Source organism: Heterocephalus glaber, unplaced genomic scaffold, assembly GCF_053883595.1.
Source record: "Heterocephalus glaber isolate CG9 unplaced genomic scaffold, H.glaber_assembly_v1.0 deba00000901, whole genome shotgun sequence".
In the NCBI taxonomy this organism is placed as follows: domain Eukaryota; kingdom Metazoa; phylum Chordata; class Mammalia; order Rodentia; family Bathyergidae; genus Heterocephalus; species Heterocephalus glaber.
Window position 1 is genome coordinate 13804904 of NW_028258171.1, and position 23853 is coordinate 13828756.

General features: G+C 34.8%; 1 protein-coding gene across 5 annotated transcripts in view; it reads right to left on the bottom strand.

The window, feature by feature from the left end:
• Positions 1-23853, bottom strand: part of Txndc16 (thioredoxin domain containing 16) — a 98612-nt gene that overhangs the window by 15607 nt on the left and 59152 nt on the right. For 4 of the 5 annotated variants that reach the window (XM_004835532.4, XM_004835533.4, XM_087208099.1 and 1 more), the window contains 8 exons: positions 18524-18674; positions 11940-12106; positions 11537-11666; positions 10509-10623; positions 8813-8956; positions 8214-8273; positions 4447-4615; positions 3989-4125 (listed from right to left, as the gene is read on the bottom strand). In XM_004835532.4, the coding sequence (XP_004835589.1) occupies positions 3989-4125; positions 4447-4615; positions 8214-8273; positions 8813-8956; positions 10509-10623; positions 11537-11666; positions 11940-12106; positions 18524-18674 (1073 nt within the window). The remainder of the gene's footprint in view (positions 1-3988; positions 4126-4446; positions 4616-8213; positions 8274-8812; positions 8957-10508; positions 10624-11536; positions 11667-11939; positions 12107-18523; positions 18675-23853) is intronic. The other variant, XM_004835534.4, reaches the window with a different exon arrangement.

The following is a 23853-nucleotide window of genomic DNA, read 5'->3' on the forward strand; positions in this document are numbered from 1 at the left end:
TCACTGACTTCATCATTTTTCATAAAAGAATGCACATTACAAAGCTCTGCCCTCTAAGATTCTGCTTGCTAAGATGGTAAGCCACTTCTTTTTAATTAGTTCCTTTGGCTTTTATTTTTAAAGATTTTTTTAAGTAACATGAATACTAAGTATAAACTGGTAGAAAGCGAAATTTAATAAGTAGTTAACAGTATTTACTATGTACAAATATAACTCAAGATGAGGGGGGAAAAGATGAGGGGCCCTTCTTCTTTCCCTAAAATATTCTTACAGATTTTATTCAGAATTTGAAATTCATCCCAAAGGAAAGAAAAATGAGAAGGGGGAAGTTTGCTAGATAAATGGTCAGAGTTAGCACAGTGAAGAAAACATTAGGGTTTTGTTACCCATCCCAGAGGCCACCACATTCAAAGGCAACAAGTAATATTCTCAGAATTAGTATTGGTCAGAAAAAAATACCTTGCATGTACCTTTCCTTGAACACTTACTGAAAGACACATTTCTATGAAGCAAGAGATAAAGAGGCAGAGTGTAAGAACAGAGAAGTTGTGATGCTTAAAAAAATAGTCATTTCTATGAAGCAAGAGATAACGAGGCAGAGTGTAAGAACAGAGAAGTTGTGATGCTTAAAAAAATAGTTTATGATGCTATGGAAAACTATTAAAGTAAAAATAATTGCCATGAGCATTGTGTCAAAATTGAATCCAAAAACATTCATTTGAAATTCATCAAAAATAATATAAATTGGGCCGGGGACTTAGCTCAGTGGTTTTGCCACCTGCTGTGCAAGCACAAGGACCCGGGTTCGATCCTCAGTACTAAAAAATATACATATATAAATTGGGCCAGGGATTTAGCTCGGTGGCTCCGGCGCCTGCCTTGCAAGCGCAAGGTCCCAAGTTCAGTCTCTGGTACCAAAAATTAATTACTTAATTAATTAATTAATAGAAGAACAGAGGTACAGGTATGTCCAGAAGATAGATTCACAGATGGACTGATGTACAGGAATACACAGCATTGGTGAAATGGATAAGTGCTGGTTTTACAGATGTTCACTGAAAAATTCTTTTAACTTTGCTGCATGTTTAAAATGTTGGAAAAGTAAATATAAGATTTTTGAAAGGGAAATATACAAAGCAAAAATAAAAATAAGAGGGCCGGGGATTTAGTTCAGTGGTTCCACCACCTGCCTCACAAGTGCAAGGTCCCGAGTTCAATTCCTGTACCAAAAAATAAAAAATAAAATAAGACCATCAATAATGATAATCTGAGTCCATAATAAGAAGTTCATACAGAGGAAAAAAAAACCCACAAAAGAAATTAAAAACATCTTTGTCTTTCAAGAAGAGTCAAGGGCTGGGGATTTAGTTCAGTGGTTCTGCTGCCTGCCTCTCAGGAGCAAGGTCCCGATTTCAATCCCCAGCACCAAAAAAAAAAAAAAAAAAAAAAAAAAGAAAAGACAGTCAAAATCATTGAAATGGTCTTTAATTTTATAGGATCAAGTACATTTTTTTTTTTGGTACCAGGGATCAAACTCGGGTCCCTGTGCTTGCACAGCAGGAGGTGAAACCACTGAACTAAATCCCTGGCCCAGGATCAGGTACAATTTTAACAAACATCTCTAGCCCCACAGAAAATACAAGAAGCATACACTATATAGAAAATAATTATAATAAATAAAAACCTAAACATACACTAGTAAAACAAAATAAGCAGCAGGCATCCAGTGAGTTAAGATCATAAATATAACTGGCTAATGTTCACCTGGAAGAGATAAAAGGTTAAAAAAAAAGAGGGCAAGAAACTAGTAGTTTTATATCATGGCAAGAATGAAATCAGAGAAATAGAGAAAAAAATGATAATTATGAACTATTTAGAAAACATTAAGTTGGTCTCTAACCTCATGTACCATGGTACATGTATCATGAACTAAAATATCTAAATGTTTAAAATCTTTTTGGGTTTTTTTTTTGGGGGGCGGGGTTGGTACCAGGGATCGAACTCGGGACCTTGTGCTTAGGAGGCAGGTGCCGCAACTACTGAGCTAAATCCCCGGTCCAGTTTAAAATCTTTTTAAAAAGAAAAAATATATATCAAAGGACACAAAGTAAAAAGGCAACCTACAGAATGGGAGGAAATGTTTGCAAACCAAATGTCTGATGAATATCCAGAATATATAACAAACTTCTGTAACTCAACAACAAAAAAAACAAACAACCCAATTGTTCAAAAAAATGAGCAAAGAACTTGAGTAAGCATTTCTCCAAAGACATTCCAATAGCCAACAAGCATAATGAAATTATACTCAGACAAGAGTGGTGACACACACTTGCAATCCTAGCATTCAGGCAGGGGAAGGCAGGAGGATCGCAAGTTTGAGCCCAGTCTTCACAACTTAGGAAGATCCTTTTTCAACATAAAAAAGGCTAGGGATATAGCTCAGTGCAAAGGCCTTGAGTTCAACCTCTGTTAATGCACATGCAAGCACAGAAAACAAAAAAAGAAAGGAAAGAAAACAAAGGAGAAGAGATGCTCTTTAGGGGAATACAAATTAAAACTACAGTGAGATATCACCTCACACCCATGAGGATCACTGCTATGGTACCAAAAAATAAATAAATAACAAATGCTGGCAAGAACATTGGAGAATTGGATCCCCTGAACACTGTGAGTAGGAATATAAAATGGCGCAGTACAGACCATAGTACTGTGGTTCCTCAAAAACTTAAAAACAGAATTACCATATGATCCAACAATTCCACTTCTGAGAATATATCCAAAAAAAATACAACAAAGTCCCAAAGAAATATTTATATACTTATATTTACATCAGCCTTATTCACAATAGCCAAGAAACAAAAGCATCCCAAACATTCAGTGATGGATGAAGAAAATGTGGTATGCATACACAGTGGCACATTACTCAGACTCATAATGAAAGGAAATTCTGACACATGCTACAGGTGCACATAAACTAAAAGTAGAATGGAAGTTATAAGGGGCTGGAAGAGAGGGAAATGGAGTGGAGTAGTTTACTGGATATAGCGTTTCACTTTTGCAAAATGAAAAAGTTCTGGAGATTAGCTGCACGACAATGTGAATACTTGACACAGTGTACTACACACCCAAAAACAGCTAAGATAAATGTTATGTGTATTTTCCTACAATTTTTAAAAAGAAAAATATTTACAGCAAGAATAAAAGATATAAATTAAAGAAAATATATGCTAAGCCAAAAATATAGGTGAATAAATTAACCAGATTAAGGATTTTTATAGCTAAAAGCAATGGAAGAAATCTAAAAATCAATAGACTCGAAAACAAAATTTTATACTGCTATATATAAATTATCACTAAGCAAAGTTAAAAGCACACAAGCTAGGAATAAAATCATTGGAACACAATGACAAAAGCTTAAAATGCCAACCTATGAAGACCTCACACTAATTCACTAAACAAAACACTCAAACCTCATTTAAAAAATGAGTAGTGCTGCCAAAATTTACAAAAGATATAAAATTATTCTACTGGGAACTTATTTAAGTAGTCCAAAATTCACACAAAGACTCAAAAATGTTTTTCCCATTTGGGAAAAAAAGAACAGCATAAATACTCTTTGTAAATAAATTGTAGTGTGTATGTATTCATTCAATCAAATATTATATAGCTATGATGTTTATGAAGAATATTAATCAAAAGGGAAAATATACCAATGTAATGTTAAATAAAATAAAAATAGCAACAGAGTTTTAATAAAAAATAATAACACAGTTTTAGCCCAATTACACTGAACATATACAAATATGTAATTAACATATAGGTGTACAGAAAAAAGGTGAAATGGCATTAAAAATTTAACAGCATTTACAGTTTAATTTTTTCCTCATAATTCTCTATATTTTTTAAATTCTTTTAAAAAGAAGAAAGATTAGGAAGCAATGAGTATTTAACTATGCGTTCTATAATTTAAAAGCTCAACTCTACTTACCTGTTGTCATGGCTGGACTAAACAGTCCCAGTACTGATACACTAGAATAAGTGACCAGGTCTTCATACAATTCCCCATTTAAATATTCTTCTACTTCTTGGATAGATGTTATGCTCACTGGACACGAAATCCTGTTGCTGGATGAATATATAACTATATTAAAAATTAATTTTTAAATAAATTTTTCAAGTTGCTAAAAACATTTGAATTTATCAATTTATTATACAAGATAAATTTTGACAAAATAAAAACAATTAAATACTTTTTAAAAACCAGTTTCATTAAACAAAATAACTATTTTCCCAAAACTGATTGAATATACATACTCTTATGAATATTTACTCTGATCAATTCCAGTAAACTCTGTCACCTATTCAAAGTTTACGAACAAAGTATGAGAATTAGAAACTCTACAGACCCCCAAATTTAGAAATTTTGCTGTGAAGCTGAATACTTACAGCTGGATAAACTTTAGGAGATCTTCGGTTCCTAACATACCAGCATAAGATACTGGATTCTCACCCTTCTTGTACATCTTTACAGCAGGAAATTCAGTAACATTTTGCTTAGTACATACACCAGACCAGTCTGCACAGTTTATTCTAGTAAGAAGCATAGTGGACGTGCCTGAATTAAAGAAAAATGCACATTTAAAAATACATATTAGTGCAGCCATCTGCTCAGAATGTTCAATATTATCTTCCTATCCTGCTCTTATTTTATTTAACCTCTCAGTATCAAAGATTTCTGCTGAAAGACTTTTCTTCTGATTTTTTGTTACACCTTGCCCCCATTAGCTTTTTTTCTTACCTCTCTAGCTTCTCTTTTTAGTCCTTTTTGGAGAGTTTTCTGTTAGTGGAGTTGGGAGTTCTTCAAGGCTCTGCTTAAACTTTCTTGCTCTACACTCAGTTCCCAGACAATGTCAGTAACCATCAGTAATCTAATGAATCCTCAGTCTGTACCTTTGGCCCCAACTCCTCCCTGAAGTTTCAAACCTGTGTATCCTTAATAACCTTCTCTGATCCCCGATGGAATTACAATGTCTAAAACCAAACATGGTTTCTTTCCTGGGTCTACTGGTGAAGGCTGCTACTCTTGTGCAACTCAGAAAACAAATCATCCTTTTTCATGCCTCCTCATTCCTAGGGCTCCCATGTCTAATCAATTAGTATATCTTTTTAATTTTACCTTAAATTTTAAACATCTGTGATTACTGTTCATTTCTCTTTACTTCCAGTCCTGTGCCGCATTTCTACTAAGTAACTACAATAGGTTTCTAGTTCACTTCCTTGAATTCAATTTCTCTACAATAACACCAGTTATCTTTTCAAAACTCACATCTGTCCTGGTGTCAGCACACTCCCAACCCTGTCTTGGCACAGTTCCCCACATCCCAGCTTTGCAGTTAGGTCTGTCTCATGAAGTTTGTCTACTTCCAAGCCTTCTCTGATACATCCTCTCACAAAACTATGCTACTTTCCTTATCTCTGTGTGTGACTGTGTACTCATTCGCGAGGTTATCTGATCAATGTCTCTCTCTACCAGGAGAGGTCCTTGAAAGAAAGGACTGTGTCTGTTTCACACATCATTATTCTCAACATTTATACCAATCCTTGCACTGGCACCTTTAATGAGCATAAATGGCATACGTGAAAATCATCTAGGGCTTCAGAAACCCATCCCCAGTTAAACACTGCATTTCTTTTCAGTTTAAAACAATGCAGAATAGAATCCAATGCAGAAACTCCTACTTTTTCTATAATAAAACATGTTAAACTTCTCTAGAATATATAAATCAGAGTGAAATGAGATTAAAAAATAGAACAATAATAAAAAGTTATAAAGCTGCTTATAGGGGAGTTACTATTTTAAAATGTTTATTTCTTTTCTGTAAAATGGTTTCAATATTTACTTCTTTTTCAATCTTAACAATCTAGCTACCAAAAGAAATAAATTCTAATAAGAAACAAACCTTAGTTTAGATCAAATAAGAAATCTCCATATCAGTTTAGGATATACTCTTAAGTGTAACTTGACGATGCAAATTGTAAAATGTACTATTTTACTGCCAAAAGTTTTCAATAACAAAAATTCATCTTTATATTTTAAATATTCTTGATTATAGCTCATGGGGCAATAACTCTTCACTTCAGATTTAGTGCTAACACTGATAATAAAAACAACATCTAAGTTACCATGAGATTCCTGGTGCTTAGCACATTATATAGTATCAACTCAGTGACAATGTATGGGAGGTATACTGATATTTCTTTATAAGCAAATTTAAACTTTTAAAAATGTACCAATACCTGAATATCATATGAGCATTTAAACAAAGAGCAGTCTTTATTCTTTCCAAAAATCAAACCTGCTAAGTCATTTCTTTACAAAGTTCTCCTATCCTTTAATTATGTCATCAAGAAATATATAGCATGACTGTCCACATGACCACCACTTTCAATGCCATCTAAGCATGGAATGTGGTGCTATTACACACCCAGTTATTTCCGTCTGAGAAGCACTTTCAACACATCTACCCCTGCTAAAAATATTGATATTACTTTGTCTCTACAAAACTGAATGCTCTGATGTTACTTTTAAATCTAGAAAAAGAACACTGATGCATGTTAATAAAAGTTATAAGGCTGCTTATACTGAAGTAATATAAAAATTTTATTTTCTATAAAATGATTTCAATATTTACTTATATTTCAATCTGAATAGTCTATTATTCTGAGCTGTCTATAGTATTAGATCCATATACTTTATCGATGCATTAATTTCAAACAGAATTCCCAATTTTAAGAAAAAAACAGATTATCTTTGCTACATATACTATGTAAGTATAAAAATTTGACATTTGCTGCCACCTTGTGACTGAGCAAAAAAATTCTTCATTGTCTTAAACTGACATGAAAAATAGCTTTTCCCCAGGCAGTTAGCATGAAAGACTAATGTCCAAAGTACTACAATATTTTCCTAATTCACAAAGTCTTAGTACAGGTTGAGCATCCTTAATCTGAAAACACAAAATCCGAAGTGCTTCAAAATCTGAAACTTGTTGAGTGTCAACATTAAATACCACAAATGAAAAATTCTATACCTAACCTCATTACAGTTAAAACCCAGGTATATTAAAAATACTACATAAAATTACCTTCATAAATATATCATCTGGATAGTATGTATATGAAATATATATATGAACTCTGTATTTATTAGACTTGGGTCCTATCCCAAGATACCTCATTGTATATATGCAAATATCCTAAATTCTGAGAAAATACAAAATATTCCCAAGTATTTCAGATAAGGGATGCTTACCCTGTATAGGTTTCAGTATAGACACAAAACACTATAGTTACTTGTACCACGTATTTTTACATTAAGTCCCACCCCTGAACTCCAGAAGAGTTTATTTATCTGACATCTAATTACTAATAGGATTGTTATTCACAAGGAACATACTGAATAAAAAAGAAAGCAAGGCCTGGGTTGTTTTTATGGTATAAACACAACTCAAAAACTAAATAGTGAATAACATTCCCAGAATAGCCAAGAATAAGGCTATTAACCATAACAGATCTAGTTACAAGATAAACAGGGTAGGAGAAAATCACATTACAGACACAAAACATGATACGCTGCTTTATTCAAAGGACTATAAAACTACACACACCTAACCCATCACTACCTTCTCATACTAACAGGCCTCCCTATTTCTCCCTGTGTCTTTACTGGAACAGTGTCATAGACATTTTGATTTAAAATCCAATCCTTGAATTCTTACTTGCCTACCACCATATTAAGCTTTGTAGAATAAATGAAATAAAAATATTTTGCCTTTTAAGAAATAGCCTAGATTATGAGGAGCTTAACTATATATAGCTTCAAAAACACTGGCATCTTTCATGTTCCGTTAATCTATGAGACTAGGTCATAGCTGTCAAATTTTTAGCTCCTGTATTTAATAGGAGGAACTGGGATGAAGTACGTTTAATACATAGGCTTTCTTGTTTCTACCAATCACAGTTCCATGAGATAATAAAAATGAATGCTTCTGGGTATTTCTGATATTCTGAATTTATTTATTGATTTAACCTTGGTGACACAACCTAATAACCTGAAATTTTATGTAGTTTTCTACATCTTTAGTATGACACAGTTTAACAAAAACCTACAACTCAGAATCAGAAAAATGAGCATGCATAGCACAGTATAATACCTTTCAATTTAACTGCCACATCAATATAGGATTGCAGGAAGGCCATGGATACTGCTTGCCCTGTATTAAAAATTTTTAAATTTCAATAGATGTTTCAAGGTATGTATTTCCAAAGTTTCCACACTTATTATAAACAACAAACATAGATTTATGGGTTTTCCCAAAATTGCTATTTCCAAATAGTGCAGATTACTCAACTGTCCAACTCCTTGAAAGGGTTTCAAATGCAACCATTTTTTTGCATTAGTATTCCATGTAACACAGTTGAATGGCTACCATATGAAGATAAAAGCAATATATTTCCTTTAAATCTATAATAATTGCTAATATATTAAAAACCATTACTTTGAATCATAATACTTTTCAAATTATTTAGTTGAATACTAGTTAAATTATTAATCTTCAATTTGTAAATTATAATATAACATACAATCAGTTTCATCCATTAGGATCAAATGGATTGAACCATACTGAAGTGTGCAGTGGGACATATAAAAGCTATGTCAGATGACAATGTGCAATATAAAGAATGAAAAATGTGAAATCTACTTTAAATGTCCTCCCATGTAACACAGTCTCCTCTAAAGGCTCAAACTCACAGCCAGCATAGAAGAGCACAATGCTGTCAGAAGCCATTACTGTCGCATGAAATGTCTCTTCTGTAAGTTCCATGGTCACTTCCAAAGGTAACTGTCTCTTCCTATCTCTGTAAACAGTTTCTGCTACTTCATCATCTTGAATATCTAAAATGTTTAAAAAGAAATAGCTGTGAACATACATTTCTACTTAAAAGCATTTAAACTCTTCTCACAAGCAAACATTTGAAAACTTTGTATTTTACTAAAATTCCTGAACTCCTACTGGCTGGCTAGTTAAAATGTATGATATTTAGAAAATTTTCTAAATTGCATGGCTTCCTACCTTAAAGGACCTGAGGATGCTTTCTGACCCAGAAATGTCATGCTTAGTTAACTCCAGAAGTAATCACTTAACTTTGCTCTACAAATAATATGAATACTGTTATTTTGTTTCTAACCACAGTAGTAATTATTAATCCCCAAAGATCCTACCATCCATATTTGATAGTGTTTATTTAGCTTCTGCTGTATGCCAAGCACTGGTAAACACAAGTGGTAAAATCACAGCTGTAGTCTCTGACCACATGGAAGAGCTAGACAATGAACTGATCAACAAATACACATACAACTATAAATTATTATCAGTTTATGAAGGAAGGTAAAAGGTAAGTCAGAGATTGCAACAGGGAAATTTAGATTAGGAAAATCCAACATCTGCTATGTAGAAAATTAAGAACGTTTTAGATAAAGAGAGTGACATGTGCAAAGGCTCTGAGGCATAAAAGAGTTTAGCATATAGTAGGTGCTGAGAAAAGGAAAAATGATTAAAACAAGGTGGAGCTGAAGGACTAAATGGCAGGAGGAAACTGCATGACAGACAGTGGCCAAGGAGGACAAATGGGCCAAGAATTTTGGATTTTATCCTAAGTGGATGAAATTAGACAGATACTGAATATGTGAAAACCTTTTGCTAATTTAGATAGACTAATCAACAGATTGACAGATTGCTAGATCATAGATCCATCCGTGCATATGGTAAAAACCCCCACATTTTCAATTTGTAAATATGCTACTAAAAGTTGATAAAAACTGTACAGTAACATATAAAGGACATCTAACTTGATACGAGAGACAATTAAAGCTTCTTGGAAGAGCTGCTGCTAGCTGACTGTTAAAGGAAAAACGCAGGCAGAGAGAAGGGCAGCCGTGGAGGCACACAGATCAAAAGCAAATACTTCAGAAATGTAAGCAGTTAAGGCCAGTAAAAAAACAGAAATAATATTAAAAGAAATACTAAAATGTTATTGAAATTTTTCACTATACTACCAGTAATCGGACTCATTTACAACTACAAATATTAATTACAACTTCATTTCTGAATAGGAAGAATAAAAATGAAATGTGTTGTGGTTTCTGAGTGGAGTTTTTAAACATGGAGTAGGCTACATGGGCTGCAAGAACTGATTTGGAAGAGAAAGACAGAGATGTCGGAAGCCAGAACCCTGACACAACAACACAGGCATATACTACACAAAGTAGAGTATCCTTACATTTTTCACCCAATCAACTTGATACCATATGCTTCAAAATAAATTTCTCCAGGTCTCTTCACAAAGTTTTGAATGTAAACACTTTCTATGAGAAAGGAAATCCACTGGAAATTTCACTGACCTCATGGGTTTTGGACAAGGGGGATGGCGGGCATTACAACTATTACCCAAATCTGGATCTTCCACGTCACTGTCTTTATTTTCCTCCATCTCCACATTATCTTCCACATAAGAAATTATGGAATCAATATCAGTTAACACCAAAAATTCCAGTGGCACTTCCTAGAAATAATGCAAGTGGCTAATAAACATTTATTGAATATTATTTAACATTTATTAGCATTTACAATGTTGGGGCCAGAGCTAAGTAAGCACTTTACATTATTTCATTTAGTATTCTGATGCAACAACCCTTTAAAGTAGGTATTAGTATCCCTATCTTATAACAGAAAATATGGAGATGAATAGAAGTACTCTGCCCAGAGTTATAAAGTAGAATTTGAGCTAGGCAATATGACTCTAAAGCATAAACACTGAATCCCATTTTGCTAATCACTGTAACAGAGAAAAAAATATCTGAAGAACGAATATGATACATTTTTTTTTTGGTACCGGGGATCGAACTCGGGTCCTTGTGCTTGCGCAGCAGGTGGCGAAACCACTGAGCTAAATCCCCGGCCCCATGATACTTTTATTGTAACTTTTATTATACATTATAAGGCTTGTAGTAATATGTCTGTAATACTATTTGTTCAACAAGTACTACTAGAGACACTCAAGCTCACCGCCTGGAGGGATACAGGAAAGGGAGAGACAAAGAGGGATTATACAGTCTCAGGATCAACATTATTGCCCTGATGAGGAAGTTAAAAAGAAATGCATTGAATTTAATAATGCAACTCACAGAAAAGCTTATTCTGTTCTTAGCATTTAGCTACACTGCCAGCCTGGTTGTTTGTTTGTTTACTTTTTATAATTTTGAGACAGGGTCTTGCCAAGCAGCTAAGCTGCCCAGGCTAGGTTAAAACTTCTAATCGTCCTGACTCAACCTCCCAGAGTGCTGGGATCACAGGTGCGTGCCACCATGCCCAGTTCACAGGTTTTCTTTTTCCATGAAAAACACGTATTAGTTTAGGACCACATGTACTTTCTTTAAGTAAGCTCACATTACAGACCAGTACATAAAATGACTAACCTTTTCTGCTCTTCTGAAGACCACATTGGTATGCTGAGGAATGTTCACTTCCAAAGAGTCCCTTTTTCGAAATGGAAATAAATGTTTTATGTTGCTAATTTGGAGAGTAACAGTCATCCAGGAGGTCAATCTAAAATAGAACTATAAATTCTTATACTAAAAAATGTTTATGAAAAATGATTGCAATTGAGTGAGTTTGAGAAATTTTACATACAAATGCATACCAAATTGTCTAGTCTCCACATTCATCACACTAATAATGCACAAACTTTAGCTCAGCAATCAGTTCTAACAATATTGGGATCTATTCAAGATCTGAGGGTTTGATGTGATTAGATTATATTAAGTGTAAGAAAAATACTAATGTTTTGCAAATACAGTGGCTACCCAATGTGGAAGATACCTTAACAAGAGCAGAACTCCAGCTTTTCCTAGAAGACGCCAAGCAACCCATTCTGCTGTTCTTCTATCGGCTTCATATGTAGCTTTTTGGCTAACAATAAAAACCAGTGGTAATCCTAGTTGGAGATGAACAGTTGAAACTTGCTGAGGATCTTCAGCAACTTCAGTCTTTATTTAAAATAAAAGAACAAAATACCTTGTGTGACACTAAATGTTCCAACATTTGGATTTAAATCCTCCTAATTCATATTAATAAAGTCATTATCAAAAACAACTCTGAAGTCAATTCAACATTAATAAAAACAACCTCATAATTTTCTATATTTAATGCTTCCATGTACCTACATAATGTAAACATTATAAAACCAAGAAATTTTATAAGGAATTAAACATAAAATTATAACCACAAAAACAGGCATATTATAAGGAAACAAAAATAATAAAAGAATGTGGTATTGAAAGAGGTATTTCAAAGGAAATAAAACAGATAAGACAAATATTCTCATGACAATTTAATAGACAATAAATGACACATTATAAGGGACATCTAAATTAAAACAGCAAATTGGATACATGAATCTAATTTCACTCTCTCTAGAAATCCCAGGAAAACCACAGACATTAAAAAGATATTTGAACAAAGAAAAAAACAAGAGGCAGCAATATTTGGAGGCTGGAATACAGAAGAGTGACATGGTCTTGGTAGGAAGCAAGACCCTGAGCAGTGAGAGAAAAAGCTAAGAAATGACTCAATTTTAACAACATAACCCTAAAACAGCTCAGGAACTGTCTTATATATAGAAAAAATGCCAGGAAGGCTCTAAAATGAGAAGGAACAGGTTAAAGCTTCTTTATTTTTTTAAGTGCATGTTTGTAATACAGAAGAAAAGTGATGTTTGTTTTGGGGAACTTGTACCTGCATATAACATCTTGGTCATTTTTCAATCCGTTCACCCTCTCCCCCAGAACCCCTTCCCTATCTTTGAAAGCCCACCTTCTAGTTTCCTATCATCTCTCCTTTATTTTATTCATTTACTTATATTTTAGGTTTCTAATACAAGAGAAAATATGTAATATTTAACTTCCTGGGTCTTACTTACTTTGCTTACCATAATGATCTCAAGTTCCACCCACTTTCCTACAATGAATTCATTCTTCTTTTAGCTGGATAATATTCCACTGTGTATATATACCACAATTTCTTCATCCAACCGTCTGCTGACTGGCATCTAGGTTGCTTCCAATGTTTAGCTACCGTGAATTGTACTGGTATAGACATGGGCATGCATATATCACTAAAATGTGGTATCTTTAATTTTATCAGAAATATACCTAGGAGAGGGGCTCATGCTTGTAATCCCAGCACTTGGGAGCCAGAGGCAGGAGGATTGCCCCAAGTTCAAGGCCAGCCTGAGCTACACCATGAGTTCAGGGCCAGACTGAACTACAAAGTGAAACCCTATCTCAAAAAACAAACAAACAAACAAACCTAGGAGAGGTATGGCTGGGTCAAATGGTATTTCTATTTTTAGTTTTTGGGGCACTCTCCATACTGATTTCTGTAGTGACTGTACCAGTATGCATTCTCACCAACAATGTAGGAAGGTTCCTTTTGCTACATCCTTGGCAGCATTCATTGTTTTTTGTGTTCGGGATAAGATGGAATTTCAAAAGTAATTTTGATTTGTACTTCTCTGATGGCTACAGATAATAAACATTTTTCATATTCTTATTGACCACTTGTACTACATTTCTGAGAAGTGTCTATTTAGCTCACTTGCCTATTTTTTAATTTGGTCAATTGTGAGCAAAAAAAAGCAAAGTGGAAGGCATCATAATACCAGACTTCAGGTTATACTACAAACCTATAGTGACAAAAACATGGTACTGGCACAAAAAACAGACATGTAGACCAATGGGAATGAAATAGAACAGAAGATACAGAAACAACCCCATGCACCTCCAGCCATTTGATTTTTGAGAAAGAGACCAAAAACATACATTGCAGGTCAAAGGTCTTGAGAAGCAGCTAGATCCCTAGATTCCCTTTCCTAGCTCCATAAATTTAGGCAACTATTCTCCCTGGATGCCAGCAGGTGTCTAGGGCACCTCAGACACAGTTGAGAGTGTGGATACTATACCAAATTGGTATGATTAAGTAACTGAAGGCTAAGATGCCCCAAAGCCCCTCTCCACTGTTCTCAGAATGCTAGCAGCCAGACCTCCATCCTTGAGCACAAGATCAGACGATGGCTTTTGCAAGATCCTGAATAACCCACAAGAGCCTACAGATAATGACCATGGGATTCCCCAAAAGGTAGCCCAGGTCACATCACCCTACAGAGACCAAGGGAACAAGTCCCACCAACCTTCTCAGAATTTCCAATTCCAATTAAAATTTTAAAATCCTCAATCATGAACAGACATCCAAGGACTAATAAACATCTGGGAGAAAGCTCTGTCATGAAGGACAGTGACCAGAACCCACCAAAAAATAAGTAACATGGGAGAGAAACAGACTATGCAGGAAGAAGAAAGGTTCGAAAATCACCACGGAGACCCTCAAGGAGACGGACAGACATTATGCCCAAAAAGACTTGAAAAGAAAAGTTTGGAAAATCTCCTAGAAAGCAGAACAAAGAGAGATGGAAAGAGAGAAAAGGTAATAAATAACACTGAAGCGGGGCTGGGGATTTAGCTCAGTGGTTCCACTGCCTGCCTCCCAAGCGCAAGGTCCGGAGTTCAATCCCTGGTACCAAAAAAATAATAATAATAAATAAATAAATAACACTAAAGGACTAATAGAAGCCCAACATCTAAACAATAGGAGTCACAGAGAAAGGGAAGGGAGCAAACAGAAGGGAAGAAATCATCATGGAAATAAGCACAAAACTTTCCCATAACTGAACAACATAAGCTGCCCAAATGAAAAAGCACAGCGAGTAATGAACAGAATGAATAAAACTAGATACACAGGAAAATGCATTCTCACAAACTTTCCAGTTATTTAAGATTAAAAAATTATTTTCCAGACAGAATCCTATACTTATATATGGTGGCTTCCTTGATTGCCATGCCCCCTCATGAACAAGTCTTGCCTAATTCCCTTAAGTTTAGCTGGGACTCATAGGATAACACACAAAACAGTTTACAAAAAAGTCTGAATCCTACTTTCTATTTTTGTTGGCTTATTAACAAGCTTTTGACGTAAACACATCAAATTATTTCAGATCCTGAACTCATGAGTACAGGCTGGGTTTTTTTATTTGGGTGTTTGTTTTCTTTTTTGCTTTGTTTTGTCTGAGATGGTGCCTCACTATATATTCCAGGCTGGGCTTAAACTCACAATGTAGCCCAGGATGGCCTCCTGAGTGCTGAGATTACAGCTGTGTGCCACCAGGTCCAGCTAGGCTCCTTTGTGTAAGATCTTACTAACCATATAAATACCTAACCATGACTGAACCTCAAAGGCTTGTATATGGATTGGTGTGGAAAATGACACAGGAGGAATGGTTAACAGTGGTGCGAAACAGGAATGAGCATCAATGAAAGAAGAACAAAAGCTAAAAAACAGTAATTCAGGTCAACAGCTAACAAGTCTTGTAGGTAAGAATCTTAAGAAGTCATCAAATTTAGGTACTAACTTCCAGGATTTCTATGATTTTCTGGTTCATTACGTCATCAAAATGTATAATACTATAACATCAAATTTTGGTCTATGGGGTGTTTTCTATAAAAGTATTTGACCGTGCTTTGTTTAACCTCAAGTATTCCTTAAGAACAAAATTAACCTAGGGCCGGGGAATTAGCTCAGTGGCACTGCACCTGCGTTGCAAGCACAAGGTCCTGAGTTCGATCTCCAGTCCTGGAAAAATAAATAAATAAATAAAATAACCTTAAACAATGGTATAGCCAAATGTTTAAGTACCAAAATATAAAAGTGACCAACTACCTCAGAACTATTTAATATCTTCCTAATCCCACAAAATTAGACCTTAGCCACCCCACCAAGTGTCAAGGAATGTTTTCAAGCTTTGTCTCCTTTTCTGTACTTTGTACTCACCTGATCTCTGCCACTCAGAGAAAGAGCACTAATGTGTTTCTTTGCCTCTCTCTGATAAGTCCTTCTATGCTGACACCAAGATCTGGATTCTTCTCACCTCTCCAATCGGACACTGATCTTTAACATGTTCTCGATGGAGCAGTAAATGTGTATGTCTCACTGCCAGGCAGCAGAGAACCACCAATAGTACCTGCATGGCTGACCCACTGGGCAGCATAGGACAGTCCCATTGGGTGGTACAAACTGCCTGAGGAGATAGTCATGCACATGGGTGTACCACTGATGGCTCAAGCTGGCAGGAACATGTTAATCTTGCTATTTAGATCCTTCTTAGCCTCATGCTATTGGCCATTCCTACCTATATTAGTTTCTAGAAACTCTGCCTGAATCCTACATCCTAGTTCCCTAGTTGTGTGTGTTAGGGGGATTTAAAAACAAAGATACTTAAGTATCATTTTGTGAGAGTGTTGAAACAAACCCCCCTTCACACTTTGACCATTTAATACTCCTGCTGCATGAGCAGGATCACCTACATTACACAACCCCAGGGAGCCCCATTCACATTATAGTTTATAAAATGTATATTTTAGGAGCTGTTATTCACAGAGTATACAATATAAATAGGGCCCTTAAATTTTTTTTGTCATGTCAAGCTTTCAGGTAAAGCTGCATTTCATTGAATCCCAAGTTATTATGAAGTCTCCAAAGTTTTAGTTTTTTAATTTCAAAACTATTATTATATAATTCAAGTAACTGTCATAAAGCAAAAAAAATCAGAGGAAACTCCATCCCTTAAAAAAAAAACTAGTTTTAAAACAGCAAAAGAAAGTACATGAGCAGAAACTTTAGGCAAGGAGCAATTTCAAGCCAGAATACAAAGGAAAAAAACCGAAAAACAAAAGACAGATTTTTACCAAGTTTGCAACAAGTTATTATCCTGCTCCCTACTGATGTGCAGGGAAAATCCTGAGAATTTTTAATAATACCTAACTATTTGAAGAGAAGGAAATGAAACTAGAAAGACACGGTGAAGAACTGTACAGCGAATTGTCTCCCCATAGCCCCTTCTCTCAAATGGGTCATCCAAGTAAGTTCGGCAGTGATTCTTTCCATGGAAATAAGATGCAGGCTGCTTCTTTTGAAAGAAAAGAGATCTATAGACCATGTTCTTTAAAAAGAAAAGAAGCCTTGGGCCGGGGATTTAGCTTAATGGTGCTGCCACCTGCCTCGCAAGCGCAAGGTCCTGAGTTCAATCCACAGTACCGAAAAGAAAAGAAAAGAAAAGAAATCTTCAAAACCAAAATCCAACTAAAGAAAAGCTTACTTAAAATAAAGAACTAAGGAATTAAGCTCTGAATTTATTTAAATGTAGAAGCAAACCTTTTTAAAAAGTGCGAATTATGGTTATAAAACAGAATATAAACATTATAGACCCGAAAAGTGTAAAAATAACACAATACTAACAAAAATCAGAAAGGCAAAAGAGATGAAAATAAATGTATGAAGCTGATTTCATCTTTCAAAGCTAATCCTAAAATGAAAATATGAAGTTTTAAAAATGATTAATTTCTTAGTGATTTTCACAATACAGTAATTTTCAACACTTCAGACAGTATTTCCTGAAGAACCTTTAGTGACGGCAAGACATTCATCAGTCAAAAGTCCATAATCCCTCTACTTTCGCATTGTTTTCGTCTATCAAATTTGGTAGCACTAAGTAAGACAGGTCCGTGCATCAGTGTATCCTGCTATCTGTATGTATCTACACAGGTGCAGAGATGACTAGTGTAATGGTCATCCAAGCACTACTTCCTGAGTGTTGGGACTGGGCAATGTCTTAAATTTTTTTCTTTATACTTTGCTGCACTGTTTACAATATGCACGCAGCCTTTTATTTTTTTAAAAATTACTAAGTGACAAAATCTACTTAAAGGTCTTATCCATGTTCAAGACAAGCCCTTACCCTTTCAGAGAAAAGTACTTGATCACCACCATCTAGTGAGTCTCTGAAGTTCTTTGGGGCTGATGCTGAGGAAACGACACCAGAAATCCTATGGTGCAATATATACCAAGTTTTAATACAATGATCAAAGCATTTAAAAAGGAGATCTTTTCTCAGCTACAATATGATCTTTGTGATATGTGAGCACTCATAAAGTCTCAGAGTTCATTTTAACTACCATAGAATATTTCACTTATATAATGCTACGAAATAATAAATCAAGGCATTAAAATGTCATTTTAAGAAGCATCTTGGGCCAGGGATTTAGCTCAGTAGCACAGCGCCTGCCTCACAACCGCAAGGTCCTGAGTTCAATCCTTGGTACCAAAAAACAAAAAACAAGAAGCGTCTATCATCTATTCTGTCTTTAATAAAGAACTACTCCTAAATCTCACAATCCAAGAAATATGTTCAAGGAAAAGCGAAAACATATAACTCATCTAAGTAAAACACATCTGTGAATAAAAATGCAATACATCTTATGTGCAAGTTATCTAGTCTATTAAAATAAGACACATACCAACAGAGGTGCTTTCATTGTCTTAACAAACGCATGAATGTTCAATGTCGTCAGAGGCTGTCGCATTAGTGTTCTTCTACATTGCTGGGTCAAGTCTGAGATGAGATTACAATGAAAAAAGTAGAGATGTGCACGTTCTATATCCTCTGAGCTGCAAATTAAAAATCAGGGACATCCACTTAATGAAGGTCACTATGTGATTCTTCTACCATCCCAAAAGATGTAACAATTAAGTCTCCTGCTTTTGAATTATTGTTTTAGTAAGATTATAAAATTAAAACTAAATAAACTTGGGCCAAGAAACAGGCTATAGAATATTAAAGATTAACCTTAATATCTGAACAAATCATATGAGTCATGTAGGTAATTTTCTCCCTGAACTTTTTTATATGGTAATTTCTCAGTTAAGTTATATGTAGCCCTACATAACTGTGTTTCAATAAAAGGATGTAATCTTGTGGACAATGAGATATGTTTAAATATAGTTGCTTTTCTAGAGCTATTCTATATGAATTTTCTAGTTTTAATTGAAGCCCAAAGCTGTTTTGAATAAAGTTTAACCTAAACAGGCCTTAAAATAAAAACCATGTAATAGTTTGTGGGAATCTGTGAGTTAATATCTAAAGTACTACAAAGCTCAGCAAATATTGCTTATAATTCAAGTTCTGGCATTTCCTCCACTATGAGAACACAAAGACAAACTTATAGTGGGAATAAGGTTTGTCAAAATTAAAATAACATTTTAAAAATTTCCATATGGCATTAGTAGAGTTTGACAAATACAAAATTTTATCTTTAAAATACTATTCTAATTCTTGAGACATGCTTAAACTGAATATTCAAGGTTTGCTGATTTCAAATTTAATTAGAAATGATTAGAGAAATAATCACTTAAAGATATACTTAATGCCAACTGTTTTTTGGACCCTGTGTTAAACACAAGAGATAAAGATAAATAGGACAATTCAAATCTTTGAAGGACTAAACTAAAGAAGACATAGTAAAACAAATTGTAGTTTATTAGTGCTATAATGTACAAAATGTTATGAGGAACAAAGAAATACCTCATTCTGTCTCAGGTTGGGAAGGAAAAGGAAGGAAAGAAAGAAAAATCAAAAACTTAAAAAACAAAAGGAGAGAGTGGATTCTCCCAGAAGACAGGAAAAAAGGGCCTTTCAAATAAAAGCAATAATGTACCAAAGGCTCACGGGCAGTACGTAACTTTTGGAGGGGAACTCCAAATAGTCACGTCATGCTAAGAAAAATTCTGAGCACAGACGACCCCAGTGAAGACTGGACTTCATATTAAAGTCTCTGTCCACACTGATGTCTCATGTTGGAAAGTTCTTTAATCAGGGATCACCTGCTTGCAGGTTACAGAAGCCAAAGTGAAGAGAACTTAGGGCAAGTTTAGAAGAGTATCTCACAGAATACAAGGAAAATTCAAATAATGATCAGAAAATTCAAATAGTGATAGAAATCTATAAATTCTGTACACAGACCCAAACAGCAAGAGTTCAGGGGCGTTCATTTTGTCACTAACACTTTTCAGCTTCCAACTCATTCTCTGAAGACACTTCGCTGCTTTTCCCAAAATTGGGCAAAAATTCCTGTGAGTAAGACAGCTCTAGATAATTGTAGACTCCAGTTTCTTCACACCAAATCCAAGACTCCTAAGAGAGAGGATCCCATTTGCTCAGCAGTGGATTTATAACCTTAGGTCAGGGGCCCACCTTCTGATTTAACTCACTGATACATGTGGAGTGAAGGGTAATACCATTCTTGACCTACACAGATCCTTTAAAAAGGAATATGGAAATGGGAGGGGCAGGAAGGGGACAAAAAAATTAAGACGTGTTACCTACATGCACTAAATCCTGTACCAATAAAAATGTTTTAAATTTAAAAAGGAATATGGAAAGGTGTTCTGACAATATGCAGAAAGTACTGGTGTCTCTACTGCATGCTACCGCCTTTATTATCCATCTTATACATCCTTAACTGATACATAATTTCAAACTCAGGCCTAACATGATATAGTAATCAACATACTAATCTTATCCAGTGGTATAGCCCCAGAAACCAGAATAATGCCTAGCACCTATCAAGTATTCAATAAATATCAGCTGAATAGAATGAACAAATGAAAGAAAAGAAAGAAAGAAAAAAAGAAAGAAAGAAAGAAAGAGAAAGAAAGAGAGAAAGCAAGCAAGTAAGCAGGCAAACGTTCAACCTCACCTCCATTAGAAGAAAACCACTCTATCTAACCATTTTCTTCAGAAGGAATGTCATATGACCACTGTATTTAGAACACGCAGTCCTACCCAGTCATATCAGGTCGCAGTATGATTCCTCATTATCTTGTTATTCATGAAGAAATGATAATTCAGACATCCCCAATACAGTATGTTCAAAAGTAAACAAAACAACATAACTGTATTTTCAATTCCCATTTTAAAAATGGGAAAAAGCAAAAAAAAAGAAACCTTCCAAAACAATACCATGCTTTACTCTCCAATGGGGGTGGGGGTGGGCAGGCAAGGCTTCCTCCATGCCAGGATGGGAAGCAGGTACACACTGAGAGCAGCAAAGTGACTGGCTCTAACTGCTGCTCTTTTGTGTCTGTGACTCAGTGACTACTTACAGCAAAGATTTATGGTTAGTATAATTCTCACACTGTTAGAAATACATTTTCCATACAAACAGCATGCATTAAATTTTTAAGTCATAATGAGAAAACCAGCAGAATGCCAATAAGGAGAGAATACTGGAAAGAAGAATGCAGGTTAATGGCATAGCAATAAAAATATAACTTCTCCGTAAGAACTTTCTTCTCTGCTTACCCTGACCCTCAAATCACTTCACCTCATCAGTTTTCTGTGTATCATCAGCTTCCAAATACTCAGAGTCGTAAAATATCTGGGCCATAAACAATTATGTACAGTGTAACAAACAGCTACTATGTCCTGAGAGGTCAGTAAGGCTCATTAAAAGCTGACACATGGCATTAAAAGGTTAATTACCATTTTGCCTTCCTTTGAATTAACTTTCCTGAAGGGCAGTTTGAAGTCAAATTTAGTCTTAAAATGCACTGGTTATTGCTTGTGTCCTTAAGTATTAAAGGAAAGAGAAAATTTAACTAGAGAATGCCCAGCCAAAAACACTGGAAAGTAGGCTTTTATCTAGAATTGTAATCTAGAAGATGGACAAGAAAAATAAACACTGAAACTTCTGTAATGAAAACTACAAAACTCTGAAGAAAAAACTGAAGCGGATATTAGAAAATGCAAAGACATCCCTTGTTTTTGAATTGGCAGAATTAGTATCATTAAAACGGTCATATATCAAGAAGCATGTAAAAAAATGTTCACCATCTTTGGCCATTAGAAAAATGCAAATCAAAACAACACTGAGATTCCGTCTTACTGCAGTTGGAATGGCTATCACCAAGGACTCAAAAAGCAACTAATACTGTCAAGGATGTGAGAAAGAAGGAATCCTTCTACATTCTTGGTTGAAATGTAAACTAGTGTAACCACTCTCTGGAGATTCCTCAAAACACTGAAGTCAGAGAAATCCATTTGACCCAGCTATACTTTTCCAGGTATTTTCCCAAAAGAATGACAAAGTTAGCATATTACCGTGATACATGCATACCCGTGTTGACAGTAGTGCAATTCACAACAGGTAAATTATGAAAATGGCCTAGATACCCATGAACAGATGAATGAAGGAGAACATGATGTATATACACCATGGAGGATAAAGAATGATAAATCTGTAGGAAAATAAATGGCTCTTGAGACCATAATGTTAAGTGAAATCAAACAGACATAGAAAGTTAAATATGGCATGTTTTCTCTTACATGAGAAAACCAAAATATAAGTAATTTCAAGAGGAAAATTTAAAAGTGATGGTAGGAATGGGAAGGTAGTTTTTTTTGGAAATTGGGAAGGGGAACTTGAGAAGGGTGAGAAAGAATGTTGAGAGATAAAGGAGATCAAAAATGATCAAGATTTTATATATATATACCAATCCCCCAAAATAACATAATTATTATGTATCACAAACATATGCTAATAAAAAAGTTACATAAATGGTAAAGAAATAAATAAAATAAAACGTAAAATGGCCACATTACCAAAAGACATCTATGGACTCAATGCAATCCCCATGAAAATTCCAATGATATTCTTCAGAGAACTAGAAAAAAATAATCCTAAATTTCATACAGAATCAAAAAGAAGACCCAGAATAGCCAAAGCAATCCTGAGTAAAAAGAGCTAAGCTAGAGACATCATAATACCAGATTCCAAGTTACACTACAAAGGTAGAGTAACAAAAACATGGTACTGACACAAAAAAAGACATGTAGATGAATGGAAGAGAACAGAAAACAGAAAAACAAACCCATGCACCTTCAGCCATCTGATTGTTGACAAGAGAGCCAAAAACATAAATTGGAGAAAATACAGCCTTTTTAACAAATGGTCCTGAAAAACTGGATATCTGCTTACAGAAAATTGAAATTAGAGCCCTTTCTCTCATGCTGTGCTGAAATCAAATCAGAATGAATCAAAGTCCTAAATATAAAAACAGAAACTTTGAAACTGCTGGAAGAAAATTAGGGGAAATATTTGAAGCTACAGGTATAGGAAGGACTTCTTCAATAGAACTCTACTAGCACAGAAAATAATATTAAGAGTCAACAAATGAAATTACATCAAAATAAAAAGCTTTTGCACACCAAAGGAAACAATCAGCAGAGTGAACAGACAACTTACAGAATGGGAGATTTTTGCTAGCTACTTTTCTGACAAACGACAAATATGTTGACTAGAAAAAGAATTCAAAAATAATTAACACTCAAACGACCTAATAAAAAATTAGTGAATAAACTGGACACTTCTCAAATGAAGTACAAGTGATCAATAACTATGTGAAAATATGTTCAACATCTTTAGAGATCAGGAAAACACAAAACAAAACTACATGGAGATTCCATTTCATCCCAGTCAGAATGGCTATCATCAAGAACACAGAAGGCAATGAAGGCTGGTGAGGAATGTAAACTAGTGCTGCCACTAAGAAAATAAGTATGAAGATTCCTCAAAAGAAAAAGTGGAAATACCATTTGACTAGCCATACCACTCCTGGTTATATTCTTAAAAAAAATTGAAGACATCATATTGTAGTGATACATGCATACCCATGTTTCCAATGGCATAATTCATAATAGATAAGCCCTGGAAACAGCCTAGATACTTGTCAACAAATGAATAAAGAAAATGTGGCAAGTGTACATAATGGAATATTATTCAGCCATAAA